This window comes from Falco punctatus (assembly GCF_963210335.1).
Source record: "Falco punctatus genome assembly, chromosome: 3".
Classification (NCBI taxonomy): Eukaryota; Metazoa; Chordata; class Aves; order Falconiformes; family Falconidae; genus Falco; species Falco punctatus.
In genome coordinates, this window is record NC_137582.1 from 100,673,579 (window position 1) to 100,701,576 (window position 27,998).

The 27,998-nt window shown below is 40.8% G+C and overlaps 1 protein-coding gene across 3 annotated transcripts in view; it reads left to right on the plus strand.

Annotated features, from left to right (window-relative positions):
* The window catches only part of LOC308061452 (uncharacterized protein), a 296,800-nt gene that overhangs the window by 261,882 nt on the left and 6,920 nt on the right, over positions 1-27,998 (plus strand). For 2 of the 3 annotated variants that reach the window (XR_013927233.1, XR_013927234.1), the window contains one exon: positions 1,827-27,318. Coding sequence is in view for 1 of the 3 variants with exons in the window: in XM_080381414.1 (XP_080237540.1) it covers positions 26,919-26,996 (78 nt within the window). In the remaining 2 variants the exon portion in view is untranslated. Of the gene's footprint in view, positions 1-1,826; positions 27,319-27,998 lie in introns of those variants that run through there. The other variant, XM_080381414.1, reaches the window with a different exon arrangement.

The window sequence follows — 27,998 nt, forward strand, 5'->3', positions numbered from 1 at the left end:
CAGGCTGAGTTTGGGTGTACCAATATCATTTTCCAGCAAAGACTTGCCGATGCTGAAATTATTAACCCCACAGGTGAAAATGCCCTCAGATGACTGTGGTAAACTTGCGATTTCTGTACGTGCAGTCCTGCGGCTCTCCCGAACTGTAATTGCAGGCTGAGGGTAAATGCTACAACTGGATTTTACATGGAATTTAGGCAACTCCTAGGTGCAGCCCATTGCAAACCCCCTTTCTGATAGGAGCCAATGAGAACAAGCTACAACTGCCTTGTGTAAATTTTTGCAATCTGCTATTGCGTGAACAGTTGGGAAGGTTGAAATTGGCACGAAGGAGCACTCGGGTTTTGCTCCGATTGCACTTCCCCGTGTGAGTGCTAGGCATCTCTCTCTCTTCTGGGGAATTCTGTGCTTGATCTCCATCATATAACTTCAGAGCTTGCAATGGGATCCTGCTCAAAACAGCTGTGCGGATTGACAGCAGCTATCTTCTTACATTTCCCCGACACCGCGTACGGTTCCAGTGTAAAGAGCCAGGGAGCGCAGCGTTGCGAGGTGGTGCCCGGCTTTTGCAAACAAAGGGGATGGAGGACTCTGTGCCACCTGCTCTGTCACTTCAACAAATGTTAGGAGTAAAACAAGCTACAAACTGCTAACTGTTGGATGATAACTTTATGCAGCAGCAATTCCATCGATCATCAAGGTCAGCTTTTTTGCTTTTGTTTCTCAAGCGAACTAGTCCCTCGGTTCCAAGCTCCTATAGGCAAGATGGTAAAACAGCCAAGGATGTTAACTGCTTGGTGCCCTGACAGCGAACAGCGTTGCGGAGCTGCGTGCTCTGGTTCGGGGACTGCCAGGGGTGTCCAGATGTTTCTGCGTTAAACAGCGTGGCACAACACCTCTGCAGGAATTGGCAGAAAGAGTGTTTGCTTCTTGACTTGGACTGAAAGCTTTTGAGTCGGCAATATCAGGAAAACGTTACCACCGTCTGCAAACCAGAGAAAGCCTTGTCATGTCCATATGTGAGGAAAACCCCCTTCTGCTCATTTATTCCTGATTATTTTGTGGGACAGTGCATTTATTAAAATTACCAGTTATGAAAACAGTGAATGCCCCTCTGTTCCTTGCTGTAGTTGCTCACGAGAGTGGGGCTGAGTGGGAAAAGGAGTGGTCTTGGCAAACAGCTTATTAGTCTCAAATAAATTATTCAGAACACAGGTTTGGATACAGATTGCAGAACGATAATGGAGTTGGTTTTCTGAGCCTGTTCATGTTATGAAGACATGGAGTATGCTTTTCAGGAATTCACTTAAGTGGAATCAGCTTTGAATAATGTAGCCTGGAAGTAATATTGCTGCCATCCAGCTAGTATCTGTGGAACAGCATTCTCCTGCCTCCTGGAGCGCTGGTGTTGAAGATGGATAGATAGGGAGAATTTTATGGTTTGGCTTTTTTTTTTTTTTTTTTTAATGTTTTAAAAAGGAAATTCTTTCTAAGCACTAGAGAGGGGCATGTTTCGGTCGAGATTCCCCCCCCGCCCCTCCCGATAGTGGACCACATCAGCATCCGATTTGGGTGCGTCATGTGGTTTCTCATGTGATGCTGGTCTCACTGCGCTTTGGAGAGTGAGCCTTTGTGACTCCGCACTCTTGGACAGTAGCATCCAGCAACACAGGAGACTTTGCAGGGGGAGAGGAAAAGAGACACACACACCCCCCCAGAAAACCCTCAAAGCCCAGAAAAATAAAGTTACAGTAATTTATTACAGTTATTGTTTCTTCTCAACTGTATTTTTAATTCTGGGTCTTCCCTTTTCTCTGTTCCTGCAGGCATAAAGCTGCACCGTTCGGAAGAAGCGAGATTGTCTTTACTTACAGCTCCGATGCTGCACGGCTCTCGACACAGCCTGGTTTTCCCCCCATTTACCTGGGCGGCTGCTGCTGTTTCTGCTGCTGGGGCTGCTGCAGTCTCGCTGCCTGTGCTTCACCCCGGCTTGGCTGACTCAAAACTCACTCGTCTGCACATTGCTAAGAAAGAAGAGCGATGGAGCCCTGTTTTTTCTGTTGGTTCTGGAAGCAAAGGGTTGCAATATGTGATGATTTTGGGGTTTTCTTTGGGGGGAGGAGGGGAGGAGAAAGGAGGGGTGTTAATCTAGGATGGGGTGGGTGAAAGCTTAAAGAAATATTATGTAAAGTAATCCAGTGCTCGATAAGGGCATCAGCAGCAAGAATCCAGCCTCTGCTGCTCCAGAGGATTAACATGGGGAAGCCACAGTGCTGCAGTCGGGTTTCACCTCAGCGTTGTGCTGGAGATGGAGCAATAAGGTATCGGTTGTGCCTGCCTCTTCAGGCAAAGCCATGGGAGCAGGAGAGAGCGAGCGAATGCAAATGCAAAGGAAGAAGAAATGCTACGTGCCGTTTGTCTGATTCTGTGCATTCTCACTGCAGAGAGGATGGCTTGATTAACAAAGCAACGTATGGACAGAGGGACTGTAAATTCTAGCTCGAACACTCCTGATGCTGTCAGGGAGGGAACTGATGAGCTAGGTGGCTGCCGCGATATCCCCAGGGAAAACAGCAGCCATGCACTCTGTGTATATATATTTGTATGTATGTGCTTTTGTGTGTGTGTGAGCATGCATAGACATGAAAGAAAGACATTTCTGACCAATTTACAGAGGAAGTTTGTTACTTTGCTGGGTCAGACTTGATTGCAGCTTGTATTTTCAGCTATAGCCCTACACCCATTTCCTGACTGAGGCAGCACTTTGCAAAAACAGATGGTAGGCAGAATTCTTTTAAGAAATGTGAAAGCAGATCCTTTCCGCTTAACACCTTGAAGCACTGAATCTTCTGCACTGTGCTGCGAGAAACTATGGGGTTTTGTTTTCTCCATTTTAAAATCTTTATAAACACAGCTGTATTCAGTATGGTGAAAAATTCTATACTGTAAATAGAAATGTGATCAATCTAATCAAAATAAATGCATCCCAGATGACTTCTAGACCAGCTGGCTACCACAGTCATCAGATGGCTAAATGCTCAACTGAGCATTTATATTCAGCATTATATTTACTTTTTTTTAAAAAATAAATATTCAGCATCAAACTCTAATTAGAAGGTATTCTTCATCTATGGAGAAAAGGCAATGCTCGCATTTGGCAAAAGATTTGTCTGAAATGTACCTGAGCGTACTTTTTATTGTTGAACGTGCATGGAGGAGACCGTGTTTTTAGAGCAGGTAGACTCATCAGCGTGGGCATATTTATATTTAGTTTGGTAGGCAGCTCGGCTCGGCCACGTTGGAACAATGCAGAAACAGGGGAAACAAGTGCTGCACTGAGCTGCAGAGCTTGGCAGAGCTTCTAGCAGCTGCCTACCGTGAAAGAGGTTGGAGGTTTTTTTCCTCCCCCCCTTTTTTTTTCTACCCTTTTATACAAATCCATAGACCATAATGTCATCCTAAAATGTTCACGAGGGGATTTCCCAATAGTCATGGTGAGCTGCCCTGCAAGACGCCTGTCTGGTCCTTCCACTATTTGTTACCCAGCCTACAAAGGCAGCCCTGTGTGTTGGATTATATTTAGCCAGCTGTTGGATAACATTCTTGTGCTGGGGGCAAAGGAGTCTTATTACTCCCAAACTGTAGTTTTCTGTTTGCTTAAAGAAAAATAACCGTGGCATTACAGAAGGCTTTGCGAAGGGGTTTATGCCACTCCTATGCCTTTCTGAAACTGTCGTGTGCTTCTAACTCAAGGCATTTTAAAGCAAGCGAGGAGGAGGAAGAGAGACTTAACTCACAGCTTCAAAGCTGCAGAGACAAGCAAAATGTCAGCATCTTGTAATTAGGAGTCCATGGTTACGTCAGTGACTGTATCTCTCCAAGAATAGCTATGTGATGGGTGCCACGGAGCAAAGGAAGACAGTCATAACCTGGTTATCGAGCCTGGTTCAAGCAAGAAGGAGCAAAATGGATTAATGAATCTGCTGTGTTCCTAAACCAGCTGCGGATGGATTACATGTACAAGGCTTGCTGAATTCTGCGGCGGTGAAGACTGAATTATCAGTTTGCCAGAGGGCACGCGCTCACAAGTGGAAGTGTAAAACCTGCAGCAAAAAAAATGCAGATGAACCATCTATCCCAGCAAATACCCTCCCTGGCTCCCCTGCACAGGCAGCTGCGTGACACGAGGCATGCTCCAAAGGGAGAGGCGGGCGAGCCGCAAGGAGGTGTTTAGAAGGAAGGGTGTAATTAAACACAAAGCAGGCATGCCGAAATTCTGTTCCGGCATTACAGATTCGATACTGAGATACCACCCCAGAGAAGAGTGGCTGGGCTCTGGTGTGGTTTATATTAAGGCTTCTCTGGTTGGGGGAGCGTGGGGGAGGAGGGAAAGGGCTTGGTGCGGCATCTTGCAGCCACACAGAAGTCCCCAGGGCGGCTAGGGGACGCGGGATGGGCACGGCGATCTGCTCTTAAAGCCACATGCCCAGAGCCCGCCAGCAGCTTTCTGACCTCTGCAATTATTTTTAGGTCTGTGCAGGCAACTCAGCAGCGTTTAAGCCGTGGGATTGCAGGGAGGTGCTCAATCTGCTCGGCCTGGCTTTTCCTTGGCGGTGGGGCTGGGAGATGCGTGCAGGGCTTTGGTCAGCACCCCGCCGCGATGTTCCCTGTGCCTGCCTCTCGAGGTGCACGCTGCCCCATTGCTGGAAGCCTGGTGGGGTTCCCTGCTCCCAGCAGAAGTCGGATGCAGTTCAGCTCTGTTTATGCCACTCTTTAATTTAGCAGGATAGGTAGATTGCATTATGCAAATGGGGGTGGATGGTTGGTTGGGTTTTTATTTTTGGTTTGGGTTTTTGTGTTTTGGTTTTTTTTTTTTTTTGACTGTGAACACAAATTTGTAGGAGGAGATGACTCTGTATATTAAACCATTAGCTCTTTGAATGGTGTGTAGTATAATTTAAATATACTTACTTTAATTAATAGAAGGTTACAAAAGCTGGTGTTTTCTGGGGCTGTTTAATTTACATCTTAGGTTTAGTCAATGAGCATAACCTGCCTGATTAGAATAGTGTATTCTGTACAGCCAGCAGGGTGGAAGACATTATTTTGTTTGTGTTAGTTCAAACAGCTGGTCATTAATGCAGGCCCCATCTCCAGAGTGAAGTGCTAGTGGACATGAATGGCTGCCTGATTAATGCTGCCCCTCGACGGGTCCTTCATCCAGCAGCGATGCTCGCAGCAGAATAATGCAGCGTGATTTGATTGCGCCCGAACAGGGTAGTATGTCATTGTGTCACCGAGCAATCGAGGTTATTATGGGGCAGGGCAGACAGACGGGACAGTGGGGTTACTAGACCGTGGCATTTTTAGAAATGCAGGCCTGACCTACTTAGAGTTATTCTTGCTGGCTGGCAGCTGCCTGTGCCTCGCTCCCCCGATAGGCTGCGGCTGTTGCTAGGGGGAATTAGCATGAATTTTTCCACATAGACTCAGTGATTGAATGATAAAAGCTGACTGGAATTAAAGAGATTCGGTTCAGTATTATGCAGATTTATCTCCCTCTTCCCCACACCCACCCACCCACCCCCCAAATGCATAAAAAGGAGCAGAAGCCAGTTTGTTTCCATTTATTTTTGACCTATTTTTTTTTTCCAGGGGAGGGCAGAAGTGTTGTGAAATTTTGATCATCATTTACTATTTAAGCTGTTGAAATGATATGACAGTGGGCATGCATCTTTAATGTAGGGGAGATTCAGACGCTGTCTCTTTGGAAGGGAATGAAATGACTATGTTTTGCTTTCTGGTCAGACTGCTGCCTCTTTCTATTTGAAGCTATGTCAGATTCCCTGGTCTGGAAAGAGGAAACATATCCCAGGTTTTATTGCATAACATTACTCTCGGCTACTTTTAGCTATCTGTGCTTCACAAAATTAGTCTGATGTTTATGCTGGTGGATGAAATTAATCCCCGGACTATGTCTCCTATATACAGAGACAGACGCCCAGGCTACGCTGCAGCCTTGTGTGTCGTGTTCATCTGGAAAGGTGCTCACACACTGCAGACCCACCAGCACTGCAAACCTCGCAGAGAACTGCTGCCCAGCCTCTAATCAGAGCAATTAGAAACCTTCTTCGGGATTTGGGAGTATTTTTCAAGCTTCGGTCTGAAGTTGGATTCTCTAGATGGACCTTTTTTATTTATCTACATCTGCCTAAAATAGTGTTATCTTTCAGAGAACTCTGTGCTCCCTCAGGAAGCAAATAAAAACAATACTCAGTGAAGAATCCTTTGATGTAATTATGAATATTTCCTTTGTTATTATCACTAATTATAGAAGATCTTTGTTTAAACCGCAATTCCCCTCTGTGTGATCCTTTACCATGCAAAGAAGATACAATATAGTGCTTTAATTATAAATTAATTTTTCATGGAAACACATTGTGACATCATGCTTGAAGAATTGGGAATTTTCAAAGTAAGAGGCAGTTGGGGATGGGGGAGAGGGATCCAAATGTCTTTGGAATCACAAAATAAAAAATGTGTCTCGGTGCTAAATAGCAGTGAGCTCACTTGTGTCTGAAAAGGTTTCATTTGAAATACTGGGATGAACGAGATACTTTTTAGAAGTGTGTGAGCAGCCTGGATGTCTGGATGGATGGCCAGCAGCCTCGCTGGATGCAGAACTCCCCCGCCTTGGCCCCTGGAGTTTCTTGGGAAGGTATGAAGAAGAAGCAATTGGAAAAGGAGACAGGCATTTGAATGTCTTTTTGTGGCCAAGGCAAAGCATTCAGTTCCTACAGATTTGAGTTTCCTATGTCTCTTTCCTGCCCTTGATTCATTACTGAAACTCACACCACTTCCTAGTCTGCTCCTTCCTGACGCTCCAATGGAATGACAGTTTTTTGGAGAAGTGAAAGTGAGGAGGGGCATCATTTGACCCCAGTAATTGTGTTCTCCTTGGTTGTTCCTAGAGGTGACTCCAGAAAGTGAAACAGCAGCTTTGGTCCCCCTTTTCTCAGCAATATTCTCTTGATCAAAGCCTGATCTCTTGATGTGCTCTCCTGCAGGATGCTGTTAGTGGCTGTGGCTTCCCACCTGGGCTGTGGTTTTCACATCGGTCTTCCAAACTTATCCCTGTGTTGTGCTGTCTGCCGAGCTTCTCCCCAGTTGCTTTCCCCGTGATGAATTAGTTCAAGTGATCAGAGAAAAGGGCTGGAGCATGGCCAGGTTTGACCCATCCCTGTGCCTCCTCGGTGGTTGGTACCCAGGTGGGCAACCTCTTTGCTGACAGAAGGGAAGTACTGGCATGGAATTCAGTCCATTCCTCATGGGAGGAAAAGCCAACTTTGCTTTCAGGATGCTAGGTAACAGCCAGCCGCTCTGTGCAACTGTCTGTTAAGTTCTTGCCCTCGTTCGTTGTAGCCAGGTTAGTATCATCCAGTTCACCTGGGATATTAGCTAACTCATTAAATCAAAATGAGGGTGCAATATTGTATTAATTTCAGCAGAAACTGGTTTTATAAAAAAATTATTTGAGTGTCATGCTATTTTGGTATAATGCCACTAAGAAAGTGAGAGTCCAAAGAAAATCAACAAATGATATAAAGCATATACTCTGTGAAGAGAGTTGTATCCTTGATGTTTGTTTGGGATTTCAATGCAACGAATGTTCATAACAAACATCAAATCGGGCAGTTTAACAAACTATCAAGTGACATATTAAATATAAAAAATGCAGTGCACCAGAAATTGTGTTCAGCATTAGGTTACTTTTCTGAAAGTCTCTTTAATGGGAATTATTCCGAATAAATGAATGTGTGAATAATCTGATCATAATGCTTTGGGTAATTATAAGTAGGAGAAATACGGAGTTAATGAAACAAAACCAAAATCTGAGCTCTGTGTGTGTGTGTATAAAGCATAAGAAACAGGACACCAGAGGAGTTTGAAATAGATGTTGATGTTGAAAATATTGTCAATTGTGCACATTCCTTTGAAAAAACATGTTAATCATTTTCTGATGATCTCCTCTGAGGTTTCTATTGTTGCAACAACATACACCTCCTACCTTAAAGTTGCTTACCTGCAAAAGATTCTTATATTGTTCAACATTCTTGTACTATGACCTCTCCTGTGAGCTCTGAAAGATCTGTTATGCTGAGTTTCATGCTCTAGTGTGGCTAAGTAAGTGCTGATTTACTGGTAGCATATGCAGGCAGTAATTTTTTTTTTTTCTTTCCCAGCAAAGGACCCAGAATCCTGCCTCCATTTGTGGCTGTGAGATGGCTGTGCTGCCTGGTGTATGCATGACCTCAAAGCCTTCTCCAGTTGTAGATTTGTTGTGCGTTTTGTGATGTCATGGAGACTTTCTGTTTTTCTGAAAACGATCAGCGGATAGAAGATAGAGAGTGACACATCTAGTTTCCCATGAAGGGATTACAGCCGCAAGGAGGGAGTTGACTCCCAGCCTTCACCTCCTGCCAGGGCCATAAAGATCAGTTCTTTTGCAGCAAATGTGTTTCAGTTCTGATTTCAAACCAAAAGTACAAGGAATTGTATCATATTTCTTAAAAGACTGGCAGTTGGCACATTCCTTTTATTGCAATACAGTAGGGAATACAAATGTTTTACAAATTAAAATAATCCTTACAAGATTTTTTCTGTGATCCATTAACATGGAAACAAATTCAGTAACATACTATCATCAGCCAGGAGCAGCATTATTGTGGCTCCAACATTCGTGCTTTTCCTGCATCCATGGATGCATGTGCCTATACATTCAGAAATGCTGTATACATGTATTGTGTGTGAATGTGTATACAAGGTGCAAACATAACTCACACAAATACAACACTGAAACAGGTAACATGTAATCATGGTTGACTCAGGGCAGTACCAAAACCTGTGCCCCTAGATGTGTGATGCTGGTTTATGTATGGTGAAAAGTGGCTTATCGTAAAATTCATGGAGCTCTGGCATGTGGCATAACAATTGTGTTAATGCTGTCATCCCATTCACCACCAGCAACAACAAAAAAAATCATGCTGTGTAATACAAAGATAACAGAAAAGGATATTGTGGTGAAAAGTAGGGTGTACCCAGACAGATGGGTTTTGTAACCACTTGCACCCTTTTTGTAGTCAATAGCAATGTAAAATGAAATGTGTGATGGGCTGTTTAAGAGGGAGAGTTATATTTTATATTAGCATTAATTCTTCCCTCCTGCTCTTTGGCCACACCTACTTCAAAAGTGAATCCAGACTCAGATCTTGACAGAGATCGTGACCCTGTTGAAACCAATGGCTGTTTTATCCTGGAATTCAGTGAGGCTAGGCTTTCATCTCTGGTATTTTCTCCTGAACATGTCTTTTTTTTTTTTTTTTTTTTCTTCTTTTTCTGTCCTCTTGCTCCAAAGTGTCAGTGTGGTGTTTCTATTTCTATTTTCTAGCCCCCCCCCCCCCCCCTTTGAAAATGCTTTGAAAGCTTACTTTGTTTTTGGCAATATACTACAGATTTGCTCCTGAGTATGACAAAACGTGAGGAAACATCATCACTCCAGTGCTGAGCAGATAAGGTTGAGTTGCGGTTAGTCTCCATAGTTATGTTTTCTAGTATACTTGTGCTTTCATCATAAAATGGCTTTAGTTTGATGAAATGGAATGACCAGTAAAAAAGCAAATACACCAAGGAGAATCTAGTCTCTAACAGGCTGCAGAGGCTCAGGTAATGAGATGGCTTGTGTCTCGACCTACAGAGCTAGGGCTCATAGAAATGCAGAGGGAGGCAGAACACAATAACTTTTAAAAAGAAATACTTGCTGTCTCTTTGGCAACTTATGCTGTTATCATCATTGGAGTTAATGGCAGATTTCTTTTTCTTAATGCTTTAGTGTTGCACAAATAGTACTCCCACCAATATTCAGTGAAGTCGTTCATTTGAAGGTAGGTATACCACAGCTGTGTCGGGGTTTGTCATATTTTTCTCTGTTATATAAATACGCAGTAATTAGGCTTTTCTGAGGTCAAAGGCTTTTTTAGTATTTCAAGATTTTTGAAATAATGGCAGTTAGAGGACATGGGTGATGGATTTTGCGCAGTATTTGTATCATTCAGCAAACCTGTAGAATGGAGGAGGTGGCGCATTGTGCTGCGTACTTGGTTTGGTTATGTTTGAAACAAACAGCTGATGAATTTTAGTTTAAATTTCCTGACCATGACCTCTAACGATGGCAATGTGCTGTACACTTCCCCTGCAATTCCTGTGTGTTTGCACAGGCACACGTGCACTATTTTAGGAGAGCTAAAATTGCTAGTGAAGTCATCTCCAGCAGGTCTTCATATTACTCCTTTGAAACTCAAACCTACGGTTGTTTACAAGTTACAGATGAGACCACAGGTTCCATTCTCCATATTCCCTGCTCCCCCAGCAATGGTTGGTAAGATTATGTCCCTTCGTAAGTTTACAGATAAATCCTTTTTATAAAGGAGCAGAAATTCCAGTGCACTTCAGTGCCCTATTTGCTCTGTCACAGCCAGTTGATCTTGTTTCCATCAAGTGTTTTCTGCTAACAAGCACACTTTTCTTCACATTGGACTTTGATTTCTTGGCATTATACTCGCCTTTCCCAACTTTTCTGTGGTTGTGAAGAGATGCTTCCAAATGTGAAAAAACAGTCTCCTCTGGTTCCTATATTTGTGGTGTCAGTTCAGATTTGATGAGTTTAACTTAAGACATGAAGATTAAGCACTGCCCTCCAAAATGTTTTCCCTTGTTTATTGGAAGTAATCTCATTTCTTTTAGAAGAAGCAAGTGAATGGCAGGCCAAGGAGACCAAGGGGACAGATGATGTTTGATTTCACGAACCAGGTATTTGTGTTATGGTACGTTCCTAAGAAGCAAGACAGGGAACTAATGCTGTACAGATCAGCTTGGTTGTGTGTTTCCAAACAGTAGATCATCTGAAATCAGAGCTGTGAGACCAAGTGAGATCCTAGCTCTGGTGGAGCCACTGGAGAGCTGGGCTGATGGGGACGTGATGCCCACTTGCATATCTTCCAAAGGAATTCTCCAAAAATTTCAAGCACTGCCAACAGTTGGTTGCCATCTTTGCTGAGCCCAGCTGATGCTGTTTTCAGTTTGTTGGTGATTGTAAGGAGAGGTAATACCCTTTATTTAAACCAGCTCTCTCCCGTAAGCCTAGGCTTCTTCATAGCCTTAGGTAGTCCTGGCTGCCTCATATTAGTGTTGACTTTAATAGGATTGTGGAGCATACAAAAAAATCGGAAGACAGCCAGGATTTTAGAACAGCAGTGTTCTGTAGTTGAAGATTTCTAGATAGGTCGGTCATTTCTGTTTGCAGAGAAAATTAGAAGAAATGCAAGACAGCGAAGTTTTGGCTGTACTCCAGTGCTGCATAATGATGGAGACCAATACATTCAGTTAAAACTCTGAAATTATCTTACTCCATGAGTATACAACAAGAAAAAAACCTTTGTTCATACACTAGATTGTTCTGCACAGGCCCCAGGGAGTTTACATCTTAGGTTTTCACACCTCTTGTGTGCAAATATTTTAAAGTATTTGGTTCTTATTGTCATTGAGCCATAAGGACTTAAAATACTTGCTGACTTTTATGAAGTCTGTGATTATTTCCAGATTCTAGATGGTGCCCATGCCATCCCGATAGCCACTAGAATGTAAGGTACTCAAGCACGTACATACACGTTTTTTTAGAAAGCATGAAATGGCTTTTTGTAACTCCTTAATCCTACGTCAAAGGGTAGAAAATGCAGGGTTTTTTTTCTCTGTGAGCTGGATGGACATCAGAGATTCTTCTCTCTCTTTGGGTCCCGCAACCCAGCTTTGAAATGTCTTTTGAAGAGATGAAAAGGGTGTAATTGTAGCTTTAAAACCATGAACTCTGCACATTACGGAAATAAACGGTTCCTCTCTTTATTCTGGGGTCCAGGCTGAGGTAATACACAGATGTAAAAAAAAATATGAATCTATTCTGTTTTATTGTCTCCTAACTGCAGCCCCCACCTCCCCACCCCTTTTATTATTTTATTTTGTTTTTGGGGTCTGGAAAGGCAAGCATGCTGAAAAGGCCCAGTGTATTGATGTGTGAAATTGAAGGAGTTGCTTGTTCTTATGATTCAGACACTGTACCCTTTGACAGGCTTAACATAAAAAGAAACATACTGGAAAACACCTAAGTATGAAAAATTCCTCAAATTCAGGGTGTGTTCATACAAAGTGAAATTTCTACAGTGTGGAAATCATTAAACCTGATCCAGAAAAAATGTGAGGTGCCCCAGCCATTGAGATGTGAATCTCTTTAATCCACACAAGCATTAGAAAAATCTGAAACATGTGAAAGTTCAAAAGCTGCAAAGCCATTACATGACTTCTTATTCATTTCTCAAATATTGTAACTTTCTATTGAACTGTGAAAAGGCTTTTTCTTGTATTTTTTTTTCTTTTCATAAGCAATAGATCAGTCAGTCACTAATGTTACTGCACATTGTGAAGCTGAAGGTGAGTTTTACTTGGTTATATCTGCTTGGATTTAATTTCTTGATTTATTTTAAAGCATTTATGTAGCATTTCAATAGTTCGTAACTTGCACCTTTTCAGCAGTTGCTCTTAGGGAGGGGGAAATGGCAAGACCTGATACAATTTTTAACTTTTTTTTAAGATCCCAACCGATTTCACAGTAAGTTTAGAAGTAATTTTAATGACTAGCTCTAACTTTGCATGAGGGCTTTTTAACTGTACGTGTGCTACTTAAAAAAAAGACAACTAAAAAACTAATAAAACCAAAACAACACAAAATACCTTTTTTTCAGCTTAACTTCACAGCTCTGAAGTACACCAAGAGGACCTTTCAGATCTGGTGAAAACTTGCTACAGAGAAAACAGTAAGTTACTATTTGTGAAGGGACAGACTGGGTTGGTAACAGAAATGCTCAGTGCAAGGATTTCCCACTGTGAGCAACCCTCCAAAGCGCGTATGTGCCTAACTGGAGGGCTGTGGACATGCCTAGCCCCAAGCCATCCTTGTGCTGCCGCAGCAGCAGCTGAAACCCCTGGGGAGGCTCGAGCAGCCTGGCAGATCTGGCTTTCCCACTATGGGAGTATTAATTTGTTTTGCATCTGCAATTGTAGCATTAGGCTTATTTTTGATACCTTTGTCCTTGGTGTGGTCAGTTATAGCAGCCCTCAAGTTTTCAAATATTTGTCTCTCACTGGGGTATGAGTCATGCTCTAGGCTGTTTGCTTAACGAAGTACTGGTGGAGATAAAGTTGCTGGGGAGGGGGCGACTCCCCTGTGTCTAATGGTTTTGTTCTAGGAGCTGCCAGGGATGTAGTGTTACACTGCGATGTCTGGAAACATAATAGATCTTAATACATAAGGTAACTGGCTTTCTTAAGGGCAGGAAGAATAGAAACTTTCATATTGATTTACTATTTGAAAATCAGCCACATAGTCTTTTCTGTGAAGCTCCTGTGAGAAGATAGTACAGTGACAAAAACCAGTTGGAGTTGTTTTTTACAGTGACAGCCAACTGCAGAATCGGACCAAGAGGCTTTTTGAGTCCCTTCCCCACGAAAAATGTCTTCCACACTTAAAAAAAAACCACATGGAAATAGTTGGCAACCTGACTTCCATTGACTTGCCAAAAGAGGTATCAGAAGAGCTGAGGTAATCCACTGATTTCTGAGGTGGCAAAGCAGAAAAGTGCAAGTGGGCTGGAGGTGGGGGTGACTGCAGGAACAGAGGGGAACAGCAGCTGAGAGCTCCAGGATCTCTGGAGGAGACCACTTTCTCAAGCAATGCTCATCATTTAGAGTTATAAAACCTAAACAAAACAAATGTCTTAAACCTGTGCCAAGACCCAAAGAGTTTAAAGGTAAACATTAGATAAGGGGTAGCTGTAGTCATTCTGTCCTCTGCTGCCAAGGCCTCGCAGCACAACAATGGGCTATTGATCAAAAGGTCATGCAGAAGAGGACAGGGTTTGAAGAAACTGAATTAAAAAAAAAAAAAAAAAAAAGCCCAAATGAGACAAATGCAAAAATAGTAACTCAGAGATGAATGGAGTTCTGTGCAGCAAGCATTTCTCATATGCATTCTTTTATTTGTCTGTGCAGATACAGTGAATATCTCTAATTCTCCGGGTTTGTACAGTGACATCCCCCTGTAGTCTCCAGAGCTTGAAATGGCGAGTAATTACACATGTCCCTCTAAATAAAGTGGGAGAAGTGACAAAAGAAAACAAGATGCTGTGCTTGGGTTTTCCACTTGATGCTGTTCTACTCTACGTCTTGTGGGGACACTTAAGGCTGTTCACATGCATGATGGTAGCCAGTGGCTACTGACCTGTTACTCTGGTGTTTAGGCCTTCACATGGTAGCGGCAGCTGCCAAGGAGTATGACATGAACAACCTGCTGCTATCTTGATCTTGACCAAAAAGGTTTGGCTTTTCCTCCCCCGGAATTTAGGTGGGAAAGGGGAATAATTCTTTGTAGCTGAGATCCATAAGTTGTCAGCCTCTTGTATCCTGAAAAATATTAATAAAGGGCAATTTACTTGTGTGAGGCTGCTGTAAAAAGATTCTAAAATACAGAGGTTCTAGTGTCATCCGCAGACGACAATCTGCTAAGTGTGTGTTTTGGGGGCAAGCGGAAAAAGAGCATTCCCTGTGAATGACAAGTGCCAATCTCATAATGTCATATTACCATTGCGGATGAATAAAGAAAAAGGCCCATTATGTGATATCTAACTAGAAAGAAAGTTAACAAAGAAATACACTGTGTTGTTAGTGAGAGGAAGGATAGACTTGTGGTTGGGGCACAGGAGATGTTGGTTCAGATTTCTGGCTCTGCAAGAGACTTCCTCTGTGACCCTGGGCAGCTCGGCGGTGGCACCCAAGCTGGGGGAGGGATTTCCTAGTAAGATAACTCTGCACCCACTCAAATGGGTGCCTAAGTGGCCACGTCTTCAAGATGGGCAAAAAGATCTTTGAAAATCTACAATAAAAGTAGGGCTTGAGCCTTTTTTTTTCTTATTTTTTTTCTTTCCCCCTTTTTTCTCTCCTCCCTCTCCCTTTTTTTTTTTTTTTTTTTTCTCCCCTTCTCTTCTTCTTATGAAAGTCTGGCTCTGATGCTGGTTATTGAGCATTTGAGAATCTGATCCTTGACCTCTCTTGGGATTCTGACTCTTAGTCATCTTAAGGCACAGTTTCCCAGCTGAAAATGGGGATAACAATGTGTCCTTTATATCTTACTGTCTGCCACTTCTGTCTGTTTAGGCGTCAAGGTTTTGGAGGGAGGGGCTGCCTTCTACAGTATGCAGGTATTTGACCCTAATCTTTGAGAGGGATTGGAAGAAATGGGGACTTTAGGTATCATTGTGATGAAAAGGAACACATAAATGATGGTAAAAGCAATGATTCTGAATAAGTGATGAACTCAACTCTGTAGTGTTAAGACTGGTTTTGCTTGTTACAGAAAGGACAGTTTGGGTCAGAGTCAGGATTTCTTCAAGACCTGGGAATGCTGAGATCCAGACTTGCGGGTTAAACACATCTCTACCCAGAATTAGAGTCTGTGTTGAAATATGTTTTCAATTATAATCTGTTAGAAAAGTAATGCTGAAATTTATCTTAAGTTGTCACAGTGCTTCAAAGCATGGGCTTTTGCTTTCTCTAAGTCCTTGAACAAATGCAGGATATGTTGAGGCAAAACTGTTTCCAATTAAGTTGATGCATTCTGTTCTTTAATGTTGCAGGATTTTGAGTTTAAGTTAAAGAAAAATCCCGTAGCCAGAGTTCATAAGGGTGATTCAGATAAAATCGCCTGGAAAGTAGCCATTTGCCTGAATTTCTGTGGCTGCGTCTTGTTGGGTCCTCAGATAGCACAGGGTGACACATAGCCATGAACTCCCTTGAAACTCTGCTGACTAACACTGACTGATTCCTAGCTCTTCTCTGCATCAGGCCACTGAGTATGTAAGAGGGACTTGAAGCATATGGGTTAAGGGAAATAAAAGTGATTCCAGAAAAAGTCTTTGTTGCTTGTATCTGCTGAAAACTTTTGCTATAGTAAGTGTGCCTTGCTCAGCAGAACAGGTTTTTAGAGTTCCAAGGGTTTTTCCCTGCCTAAGTGAATCATTCCTGTTTATCACCCCTCATTCTGAGGAGTGCTATCCTGAAAACTGCCGTCATGCTAAAGATTAAAAAGGGATTAAGAGTGTGTAATGGGTTTTTCAGGTAAATTTGTGTACCCACAGAGCACATTAATTGCTCAGGTTCAGTTCTGCAGCTCAAGACAAATAGTTGCACATTTATATTTGACACTCTTTATTTGTCAGTTCTTGGGGCTGCTGCTGCAGGGATCCTTGAGTGATCTGCCTTAGCAGTCTTCTGTAAGTTCTTTTTAATATGTGCCACCTCCACCCCTGTTCCCCTTGCACACACGCTTCCCCACTGAACCCTAGCCAGCAAGCTTATGCCAGAACATAATTTCACTCACTGATGTTGACTGCTTTGCAATGCCTGGCCTGCTGAATTTTTTTTTCCCTCAAGGAGAAGTTTAAGACTACTCAGTACGCATACTCAAGGTCATTTTCACAAAGGTAAAATATCTGTGGAAATGATGATAAAAATAAATCCTTGCATTTTCATTATATTAAGTAAAAACAAAAATCATGTGATGTATGAGCAAGTGGCCAGTTTCTCACTGTGGCCAGTATCCTGTTGCAGGAGCGTGTGTGACTGGTGGTCGGTGCTGAATGAGTTTTGGGTTTTTTTAAATTTACAAGAAGACATATATTAAAAAAAAATGTGTGAGGTTTATTGTGGATAAAGAGGTTACTGAAGTAATCCTCCTAACATTGTCTGGAAGAAGTTTGTGCAGGTATTCAGTAATGCATTAACTGCCTGTAGCGAGCTATAAGGAAAAAAATCTTCAGAAATTACTGAGTAGCTTTGCTGAAGATAGAAATGTTTTTTCAACTTCTCTTGGTAAAAAGAATCTTATCTGTGGGACCCTGGATAGTCTTTTCACCATTAACACAATCTGTCATGCATTGTGTGGAGGACTGTGCTGTGACAGGGGTTCTAAAAAGAAAAAAGCTTGGATTACAGTTTCCTACTTGGTTTTGGTATGTTTAATACATGTGTTAAACAAGTAGATCATTTAGAATTTGAAATATCAACTTAGGTTATGGATCCAAGTTATCTGGTTAGCTCTAACTGTGAACCTAGTTACTCGGTTCTCTTAAAACTAGGTACAACTTACTTTCATACTCTTAAAAGAACACTTTGGAATCTGGCCCCTGAAAATTTGAGAAAATATTTAACATAACATTAAACCACACTGTAATTTGGAGTGGTGTCCTTTAGACTTTGTCTTGAAAAGTCAGGTCAAACCTCTCTTCCATCTGAACTTTTAAAATGTTTTAATTGCAAGCTGTTGTAAACAAACTTGCTGGACTCAGAAGATACCAGAATTTTGACGTATTTTGATGTATGCACCATGGGATAATTGTTCTATTTCAGGATGACATTTGGTTGCATTATCCATGACAAGTAGGCTGTTTCCCTTGTCTGCGTTTCTAATCTTAGCAGTATGTTCTCTTCATAAAAGAGGGTATGCTCTTAGTATGAATAAGAAAACCCAAGAAAAATAACCACAGTGTGACATGGGTCCTCTTAGAGCTGGGGATAATATTATGAAGGCCCTCTTAATGAGGGATAAAAGAAGACATTTATTTTGCTTTGGAAAAAATGTAGATTATTAGATCTCATTCTGGAAATCTGGGCTGTGGCTTTTTTCTGCCTAGTAGGGTGAAAAATTTATGTTCAGTGTAGAACTGTGTCCTGGTCATCACTTTGAATTAATTATTGACTGGCTGAGTGAGTCCTGTCCACTTTCTAAATCATAGCAGAAATATATTTCAGTGGCATGTCAGGCTGAGGCTATTCGAATGAGCAGATCTTTAAAAAAGAAATAAAGGTTAAACATACTTTATGACAGAGTAGCGAAATCATTTGCTACAAATGAACAGGTGTCTAGCTTAAAAAGAACAAAGAAATCTTCCAAACCAGTGAGTCTAAGTCATTTTTATTTGAACTCTAACATGTATTCAAGAGTTTAATTGACATGCTGTATTATTTACTCTGAGAATCTATTCTGAAGTTATTGTTTTGCTCCTGTCCATGTGCTAGTTTCCTCCAGATAAAGGACTAAGTGACTTTCACGACAAACTATGTGCATCGCCCAATAGACATTTCATGGAAGAGCACAACGTGTTTATATCATCCTTTGCTTTCTACAATCCTTAGAACGCATTTAGAGGAGAAATCACAGCTGCTTTTGTCTGAAGAGCATCAGTGTTTTTATGACTGGCAAATATGACTGGCGACGTGACTCAGCTTTAACAGCAGTGACCTAGATCTTGCCATAATGGACGTGATCCCAGTAGTCATAGTGGGGACGTTTGAATGCCTCAGTTTTGCACGAGTGAGACTGTATGCAGACGGATTATATCATAGCAAGCAGATCCCTAATAGTCAGAAGTGCTGTGCTGTATTGACATATGGTTTGAGAGAGACAGTTTAAATATTATCAGTAGCTTTTCAAGCTTTGAGTAAATAGGGCGTATCAGTAAGTGGTATGGATGAGATGGTGAAGTTATGGATTTTACAGTGGCTTAACTGAGATGAGACTGTTTCCAGCAACAATTGATATATGTTTATAATAGAACAAAAGACAGCTAGGGCATTACAGAGATGTTACCCAGTCTCTCTTTCGGCAAAAGGATAGCATTTTGAACTAGTTGACCAGCATCATATACTTTTATCCACCTGCTGATTGCTGCTTATGTTACGAATTTGATCTCAAGCTTCTTTTGACGGAAAAGTGTGTGTGTTGCAACAAAAGCACCCTTGCACAAAGTATTTGTGGCCAACACGTTAATAGTATGAGTCTGGAGATTGCCTGATGGCTCCAGCTTTAGCCAGCAAACACTGAACTGCGTGTGTAACCTCAGTGGGCTATTCAAGTTCCTAAAGTGACACATGCACCACAAAAAACTTTGATTGGTCAGGGATTAAATGACTTTCCTTCCTCTCCTTTGTCCTTCCTTTCTTCCCTTCCCCTCCCCACTCTGTGTATGTCTTTCCAAAGAATGTATATTGATTTTTGGCTTGAAATTATCACTGAGATAATGATGAATAGAGAATTTCAATGTGGCATTGTTGTGCACTGGTCAGATTTTTATAAGCTTTTTCTAACAACACCGCTGCTGCCAGGCTTTGATCATTTAAGCCAAAGACATTCAGATATAACACCTCAACATTTTAAGGCGCTCAAGTATTTGCATTTATTTAATAATATATGTTATTACTGCACCGCATCAAAAATGCCCACCTTTTGGCTGAGTTAGGACTGCATCTAAAGCACTAAAAATAGATCCATCAGTGCCCGAGGGCCTAAAGTGAAGTCTTTACATGAATTCATGGATGAGTTTACTTGGAAAACATTGACTGGCACTGGAAAACAGAAGCTGGACAAAATTAACAGCAAATCCTCTCAGCAAAGTAGATCTGTTGACTGTCAGCTGCCCTAGATTTTAGAGTGAAAAACCACTCAGACGGTTGCTGAGCATCAGTGGCTCAGAGAGTTGGGGAAATTAGCCTCTGGTTGTGAGAATAATTGGATTCCATTTGGGCAACTTTCAAACTTTTCCTTCACTCAAATATTTAAAATATTAGAAGTGGTTTGTTTTCATTACTGTATTTAAAGGGCTGGAGGGTATTTTCTTTTTTCGGTTGTAATGCCTAATTCTCCTCAGAGGTTCTTAGCATACATGCTGCTGTAGAAAGGGCACTTTTTGTTGTTTTTACTGAAGCACCTTTCTCCTCTCCTTCACCTCCCCTGCCTGCCCCTCCTTTCCCCCTGCCTCCCCTTCCCCCCTCCCCCCCCCCCCAACACCCTGTAAGTGGCTCAGTAAAAACTGGCACAGTAGGAGCCATGCCTCCAAACAGAAAAACAGATATCACCTCCAAACATCCCAAAAGCACATGCCCTATTTCAACAGCCCTTCCTTTCATCATTAGGTAAGGTTTCAGTGAGGCTTGGGAGTATCAGAAAAGTTAAACCAAGGTGGTTAAAAAAAAAAAAAAAACTCACCAAAAGACCCCACTCCCACTGCTTCCTCTTGAGCATCTCTAATGTCTCCTTCGTGTCTGTAGAGGGGCCATATTTGCAGAGGTAAGTCTGTTTATTTTTATCTCAGATACAGTGAGTGCTAAACAAGGGGACTCCTTTTCCCTTTTATCCTTCTAAACTGAGTTTATGGGAGGTCTCTCTTTTTTTTCTCACCCTCAAACCAATATAGATAGTAATTCACATCATGTTTGATTGTTCTTTCTAGTACTTCGTGAATAGCTGTTAATCTTAATGATCCTTCTATCCTATATTTGAATGGACCACTACCCATTCCCCATACACTCTGGAGGATGTATGTCAGGGCATACATATTAATTAGGCAGAATTGTGTAAGCAGTTTTTCCAAAACCACCAGGGCCAATTAGTCATCCAGACATTACATAATAAAAGTTCATAAGTTGAAAAGAATGTTCTCAATCATTCATGCTCAGTAAAAGAGAGGTTTAAAAGGTACAAATGGAAATTAGATTTCATGAAATTCAGAACTGGAACATTCCCCTTAGAAGTAGCACAAATTACTGCAATTGGTAATCTAACTGGAAAAACTCATGTACATGTGGATGTACATGCATGTCTATGCATCTTTATCTAACTCTGTATGTCCTAGAAGTTGGTTCAGGAGCTTAGACTGGAACAAATCTGGCTGCTAGAGAGCTCCCCTGCATTTAGTGAGGCATTGCATGGCCAGAAATGCAGAATAAGCACAGCTAAGACACCTTCAACACTTCACTGACCACAAAAGAATTCAGTTTTCATGCAAGATGTGGAGGTGGAAGAACTGCATCCATTTGGGTGTCAGTGAGGCTATAAAATCCAGAACATAATGCACTGCAAAGGAGAAGGCGTGAAAAACCATTTGCAGATGTAACATACACAGGAATAAAGTGAGGGGTCCAGAAATATGGAGAGGACTATGGAAAATGCTTACAGCCTTGAAAAAAAAAGAGTCTAAATGAACATTCAGAAGAATGCATCCATTCTTATCCAATATAAACAGCAGAGGGAATTTTGAAAACTGGGTCCTATGTATATGTAAATTTTGACCAGTTATTCCTGATTACCTTGATATAACCCATGCTATGTGGCTTAGATGAGGCTGTGGTAGATACGCAGCTTGTGTGAGAACATTTAATTACGTGAATCTGATTAAAATCTACTGCATTGTAACAATGAAAAGAAGTAAACCAGTTTAAAAATATGATGAATGATTTTAAAGTGCTGAAGGTATCAGGGTTCATTATTTGATTTTAAGGTCAAATTCCAAGTGCACATTATCATGCATTTTCTCTTTTATGGAGAGTTCATTGGAGGAAAGTTGAGGGGGTGAAAACGGTGCTTCCAGCAGATCCCATAAAACTGCACTTTTTTTCTCAAAGACTGACGATAATCTTTTGTAGTTGTACTTGAACTTAATCTGCCTAGATTTATAAAATGTATTAAAATTCTTTTCTGAACTTATCTCTGTACTTCCAGTATAAAATTTTACATTCAATATTCTCTTCAGACCTGGTAATTTCATTTCCTTTTACCCATCTCCATGCATAGAACAAGCAGGAATGACGAGGCTGATGGAGTGTCACTGTTTGCTCAGGAACAGCATGCATTCGCCCCAAACCCCTCCTGTGCATAGCCTGAAAGTATTGCATTGTAGGCTTCTGCTCTGTATCATCTTCCCTTTTGTACAGGGTAATGCCACTCTCTAAAAAGCAAGTAAGTTCTGTGAAGAGTTTTGAGTAGAGTTTTAATTTCAATTCAGTATTTTGACTTGAAATTAAAGGGTGATTCTTCAGTCAAAAGTTCTTTTTCATTGGAAGAAAAAGTGAAGATCCACCCACAGACCTTTGTGAGGCAGGTTGACCTCATGATGAAATTACTAATGTTGTAGAAAAAACGTCAATTGGCAGAAATGCACGTAAGCAATTCTTTCTATAGTCTAATCACCTAGTATATAAAACCAAGCTTCTCCAACATTACTAGATTTTAGAGAAATTAGGTGATTTTCTTCTTTTTGGTCAATTAAATATACTTATTTCTTGAAGCTACATGTCAGTAATAAAAGGTGGGAATTAAATATGTTCTTGCACATATTGCAGTGAAGGTAAGTTAGTGGTTCTAGCAAAGATTTTACTGGTATTAGTAGAAGCCTATAGGAGAAATTGTGCTCTTTGTAACATTGAGATAAATTCCTTTCTGACTGTCTTCCTGAATAATTTTTTACTGCTTTTGCACCTTGTTCCCCACTCATGATTGCTATCAGGTAGATGTTTCCTCCTGTCTTCTTCACCATCTTTAACTCCTGTGAACACAAACCCCTTTTTATCAGCCTTTTTTGTGATCCTTCCAACCAAGGAAGGATCTAAAGTGAACAAAAGGAAATCATCATCACGCAACGAGTTGTGGAACTCACTGTGGTTGGAAAACAGAAGTTTAAGTGTTTTAAAGTAAGAATATTGATGTTTGTGCAGCACAGGCCGGCAGTTATGTTCAGTGTGATGGTTCCATCCTAGTGCTTCAGAAGGCCCATCACCTCCTGCTTACAGAGGACCTGAGAATAAGAGAGCTGCCCGTCCCTAATGGTCTTTTGCTGAACATCTCCCACTTCCCATTGTCAGAAACATGACGATGGACCAGATGGTTCTTTAGAGCAAGCCAGTACTTCAGTTCCCGTGTAAAGCATTCCTTCTCCCCTCAGGGCCCAAATTTGCCTGCTCAAATGCATATTGGAGCTGCATTGCCAGTGTCTAGTTTAGACTGAAATTTTTTTAGGGCAGAGGTAATATCTTCCTTTTAATGACTGCCCTATATGTAAGGTTGAGGGCATAAATAATCCTAATACTAGATACAAGGAAAAGTCCGGTTCTGCTCTCATATAAGTGAGAAGCAGGATGCATCCTCTGACATAGACTTTATGTTTTATGTCAGTGGTTGTCTATGATAAATATTTTCATAGGGATTTCTAATTATTCTCATGGCAAACTGAAATGGAGGTTCATTTTGTGATAGTCTGAGATGCTTTTCTTAGTAGTTGACTTTTTCAAGTCTAATGGTTAATCCTTGAATGGGAAGTGGCTTTTGCACAGCAAATGGAAGCTGAGTGATGTTTTTGCTTTTAACATGTGCTTATATGGGTATCTGCAGGACAATGTCTCAAGAATAGAGGGGGAAGAAAGTCTCTATCATCAACAAACTCAATGACTGCAACCCAGAAAATTCTTTGGGTTTTAAGGCATTCCATTGATAAGGGAATGTCTTAGTGGTAGAGAGCAAAAACAGAATGATGAGCCCTTGTTTAACTGAAATACTTTTAAATAAACAAATATAGTGGTAATTTATCCAAACATTAATTATTAAGTGTTTGCACAGATCTTAGAGTATGTATGCATTTCAAGATGACCACTCAGGGATGTTACCTTAGAGGTTGGCAGGGTAATATTGCAGAGTGACTGGAACCTTTTGAACTCATCAGCATGACATCGGAAAGTAAAACCTCTGCAGTTCTCTGACCTGAAAATGTTTTCATTGTAGTTGTTGAAAGTCGTTGTACAAGGCTGGCTTTGGGTCCAGGTGAAAGAGAATGACAACTTGGTAAACTACAGAGTAAACAATGGATACCTTATATACAGAGGATGGCAACCATGTGGGAAAACAATAAAATCTATTTCTGAAATTAGCCTTTGAACAGGGGCCTTTTAAACGTCAGGGGAAGTTTTTGGAGATGGGTGTTACCAGTATTAATACAGTATATTTAGCTGTCTCAAGCTTATAAGGACAATATCTGGTTCTTACCTGTTGGACTTGTGGAAAATTACTCTGCCACCTATGTGCTTGAGCAGGTATCTTGCCAGTGTAATACTGTGCAACACATGAATTGCTGACAAGGTGCCAGAGTTCGTCTGTGCTTGTAGCACAGGGACTTGAAACATGCCAAACTACCACTCTTTTGTAACTGAGAAGCATCATCAAATGTGGTGAGCTAATTTTCTCTCTATAGATCCTTGGTGTAGCAGCTACAAATCTTGTTCTTGTGCATCCTGGGTGTGCAAAGGGGAATGACACTCTTTAATACCAAATGTATCCATGCTTACTGAAGGCTACATAAAGGTGTCTTTTTTGACTTAGAAGTAATTTGCAGAACGTAAACCTGGATTATTTGAAATAATAAAGCTGTCACTAATATGATATCTTTTAAAAGAGGGTGCAAGTTACACCCTTTTGCAAGAGCCTGCTGGGTAATGGCAGAAACAAAACAAAAGAAAAGAGGCAGACCAGTGAGAGGAAGCAAATGTAAATCTAAGATGCTGAATCCTAGTGAGACAAGAGTAGCTTCCATTATGAGTAATTCTGCTTCTCTTAATTTATTTCCTGTCTCCATCCCCCAGCATTTCTATTATTCTATAGGCCATCCTATTACTGATTTAGATCAATAGCAGACTTCCCAAGATGTTTGTTCTTCATCCCGTTTTTCATGCAGAATAGTTGGGAGGGTGCAGACACGAAAAGGAAACAAACAGCAATGCTAATTTCAGTATTTCTTCATTTGTAAATCAAACTCTGCTTTGCATGGGTCTCTTTATATTCAGTCTTTGCCAACACAATAACATACTATTTAAATGTGCATTTTAAATGACTATGATTTGACTGCAAATATTGTTTTAATGAGTTCTGGATATAAAGTGGAGAGCTAAATGATGGAGCCTTCTTTTCGGAAGTCTGTTGTATTTAGTTCTGGCTTAGGACACGAAGCAATAGCTCACAAAGCGTTCACAAGCTTTAGAAAAAACTGTAAATGGTTCTGTCTGTAGCTAGAAGGATTATTGATAGGTTTCAGGCAACATTATGGGTCATAATGCCACTGTTTCGAAGTCCACATTTGATTTTTGCTGCTTAGATTAAATTTCAAAAAAGGGTGTTGTTAGGAATACTTGTTGTACTAGAGTCCTGAAGTAATATAATCTTGGCCTTTCTGAATGTCATAGAAAATCAGTTCCTGTCTTTTTTCTTCCCTAAATAACTTTTGGTTTCCTGGTAACTCTTGGGCTATTCTTTTAATCACTTCACAGCATGTAGAGCTGATGGGTAGGGGTCTAGAATATTTCCCCATCCCCACAGGCATTTTCACAGTGCAGCTGTTGATCATGTGAACATATTCATGTTTCCTTCACAGCTGACACCCTGCAAATGTCTTGCGTGCCTAGAGATGGTAAACATGTGTTCAGAGCAAAAGGAGCTTTCTTCTTATAGGGATGGCCTGTCAATTTTCTTAGAGGCAAGGGAATTTGAAGTGAAAATAAGGGTTTCTTCAGTTGCATTAAGACAATAGAGACCATCGATGAAGGAGAAGAAAGTGTGTCATGCTGGGGTATGGATATAGGAATCCAGACATCAAAAAAAAATCTTTATTTTTATTCCCTTAGAAGTAAAGGGCTTCAGAGCAAAAAAGATAAATGTTTCACAGATTTTTGATTTTTAGCTTGTCTCACCTCACTTTTCCGTAAGAGAATTTCCTTAGCTGCTGCTTTAAAACCCTATTTTGCTGTGGAGTTTATTAAAATTTTGACAGCTGTCAGACTAGGGATGTGCTGAGAATGCTGCCTATCACACTGACCAACTGTGTCATTGCTTCTTTGTTCTTCCATCTGTCTGTCTTTCTAGTTTGTCATTTTTTTGTCCCACTCATGCTATAAGTGCCTTTGAGACAAGTGATGTTTTTGCAAGGTGTTGTGTACAGCACCTACACAATTGCTTCTGATACATGTCATCCACTTACTTGTGTTTGTTCCAATTATTCAGTTCCCTTTTCTAGCTGAAAAACTCCTACCAGGTGAAAAAAGATTAACCCCCTGTTACACCGAATACAGGAAATCTCATATGAATGCAATTATAATTTTGACAAGAGTCTAAAATGTTTAAAGAAGACTTTCCAAGGCATTAACTTCTGTCAGTGCTTGCTTCTTCTGTAAAGGAGAGCTCATGCCTTTTTGCAAGGACTGAATAATCCAGTCAACTAATTAACTATACCTTCTGTCATTTTTTTGAACCCTTTCATTTGAGAACGCATGAATGTTTCCCTCTGTAACCTAGTGGACCTAATATCAGACAGTGAATTGTCATTTGAGCTAATCTAACCATATTCTTTTCTCCATTTAAGGAAATACTAAGGCTACAAAGACACATTTATTTCATATCAAATTTTCCAGGTCTTTTGTGTTCAGTGAAGCTCATTTAAGCAAAAATCTGATAAAGGGATAAATATGTAATGATGAGTAAAATAATGCATGCTAGGTATAGGTGACATATCTAATTCTAATGTTAACAGACTTAGTACCAGAAGATAGATATTTATGCTTCTGTATTCTACATTGCACAAATAACCTGATTGATTATGTTAGGCTTATACACCAGCAAAGTGCACACCTGTGTTTAAGGTTAACCCTTAGAACACTTATCTGTTCCCACAATCTTTTCTTCTGGTAGTGCATGCTCCATAACTACCTCTGAACTGCTGATCTTTTTCAAATTTTTCCAACAGGAAGGATCCAGTCTGTTGTTGCCTTTGTCCTTGCACACCGCCTTGCTGAACTCCATCCTTCTTGGTACTTCTCACACCAGTCCTCTCCAACTGCTCCAGGCAGTGAGCCAACTGACTGCTTTGTAATCACACTGTCTGCCTCCTTGAGTCATGGAGATATGTCATCTTTTGTATTACTGCTCTGTGGATGAATCCTTATCCTGTCCTAATGAGGCTATTAAAGACGAGGTAAGCCTTAATATCTGGGAATAAGATTTTATAGAGTCATATAAGGCACATAGATACAAGGACAGATGGATTGCCTCTCCAGTGGATGTCTTGTCCTCAGAGCTATTGTCTTGGAAACAGTCCTTGATATTTCAGGTAATATTTCCCCATCTCCTAGATACATTCGATTTTTCAGACACAGCCCAGCTACAGAATAGCCAATTTCGAAGCACTCAGCTATGCTGTAGGCCTCTCAAGATGCAGGGAAATAGATTTCCACCATTTGTGAAAGCTCATATTTTGCTACATTATTACAAAAAACAAAAAACAAAAAAAACCAAAACCAAACAAAACACAACACCCAAACAAAAACAAACAAACAAAAAAACCCCAAAAATAAAAACCAAAGAAAATCCCAAACCACAAACCAACCAACCAGCTCCCTAGCACTCCCAGTTCCCACCACTTTTCGGTATTAGAAACAAACCAAAACTTTTCTCTTGCTCCATGAGAGGTTTTAGATTTCTTTCTTGCTGGTTGCTTTTTTAGAGGGTAAGGGAAAGGAAGGGAAGAAAGGTGCCAGTCTCTGAATAATGAGTCCTCTTTTTCCTATGTAAAAGTTCTTAATGAATGAAACAGATATATTTTACCAAGTCACTATGAAAAAAAAAAAGAAAAAAAGAAAAACTGCAAAGTATCTCTGTGGAATATTAATAGTGATTGTGTTTGTTTCATTTTGGTTTAATTTTTTAAAATAACATCACGTTAGAAGTAAAAAAAAGAAAAAAAGACTTCACTGTAAATACTAACATGTTAGGATTGATCTGTCTGTTGCTTGGTAGAGTGTTAAAACCCACTTACAGGAACAATTGCTCCCAGTGTAATTTGGTGCTTCACTGTGAAACAGATACATACCTTCCGGTGTATTTTTATAAGACGATAATATATTTCTTATATTCTTCTATACCGCGGTCTGGTCTTGCTCACATAAACTGTTATTTGTGTGTCCAGTCCCATCTTTCT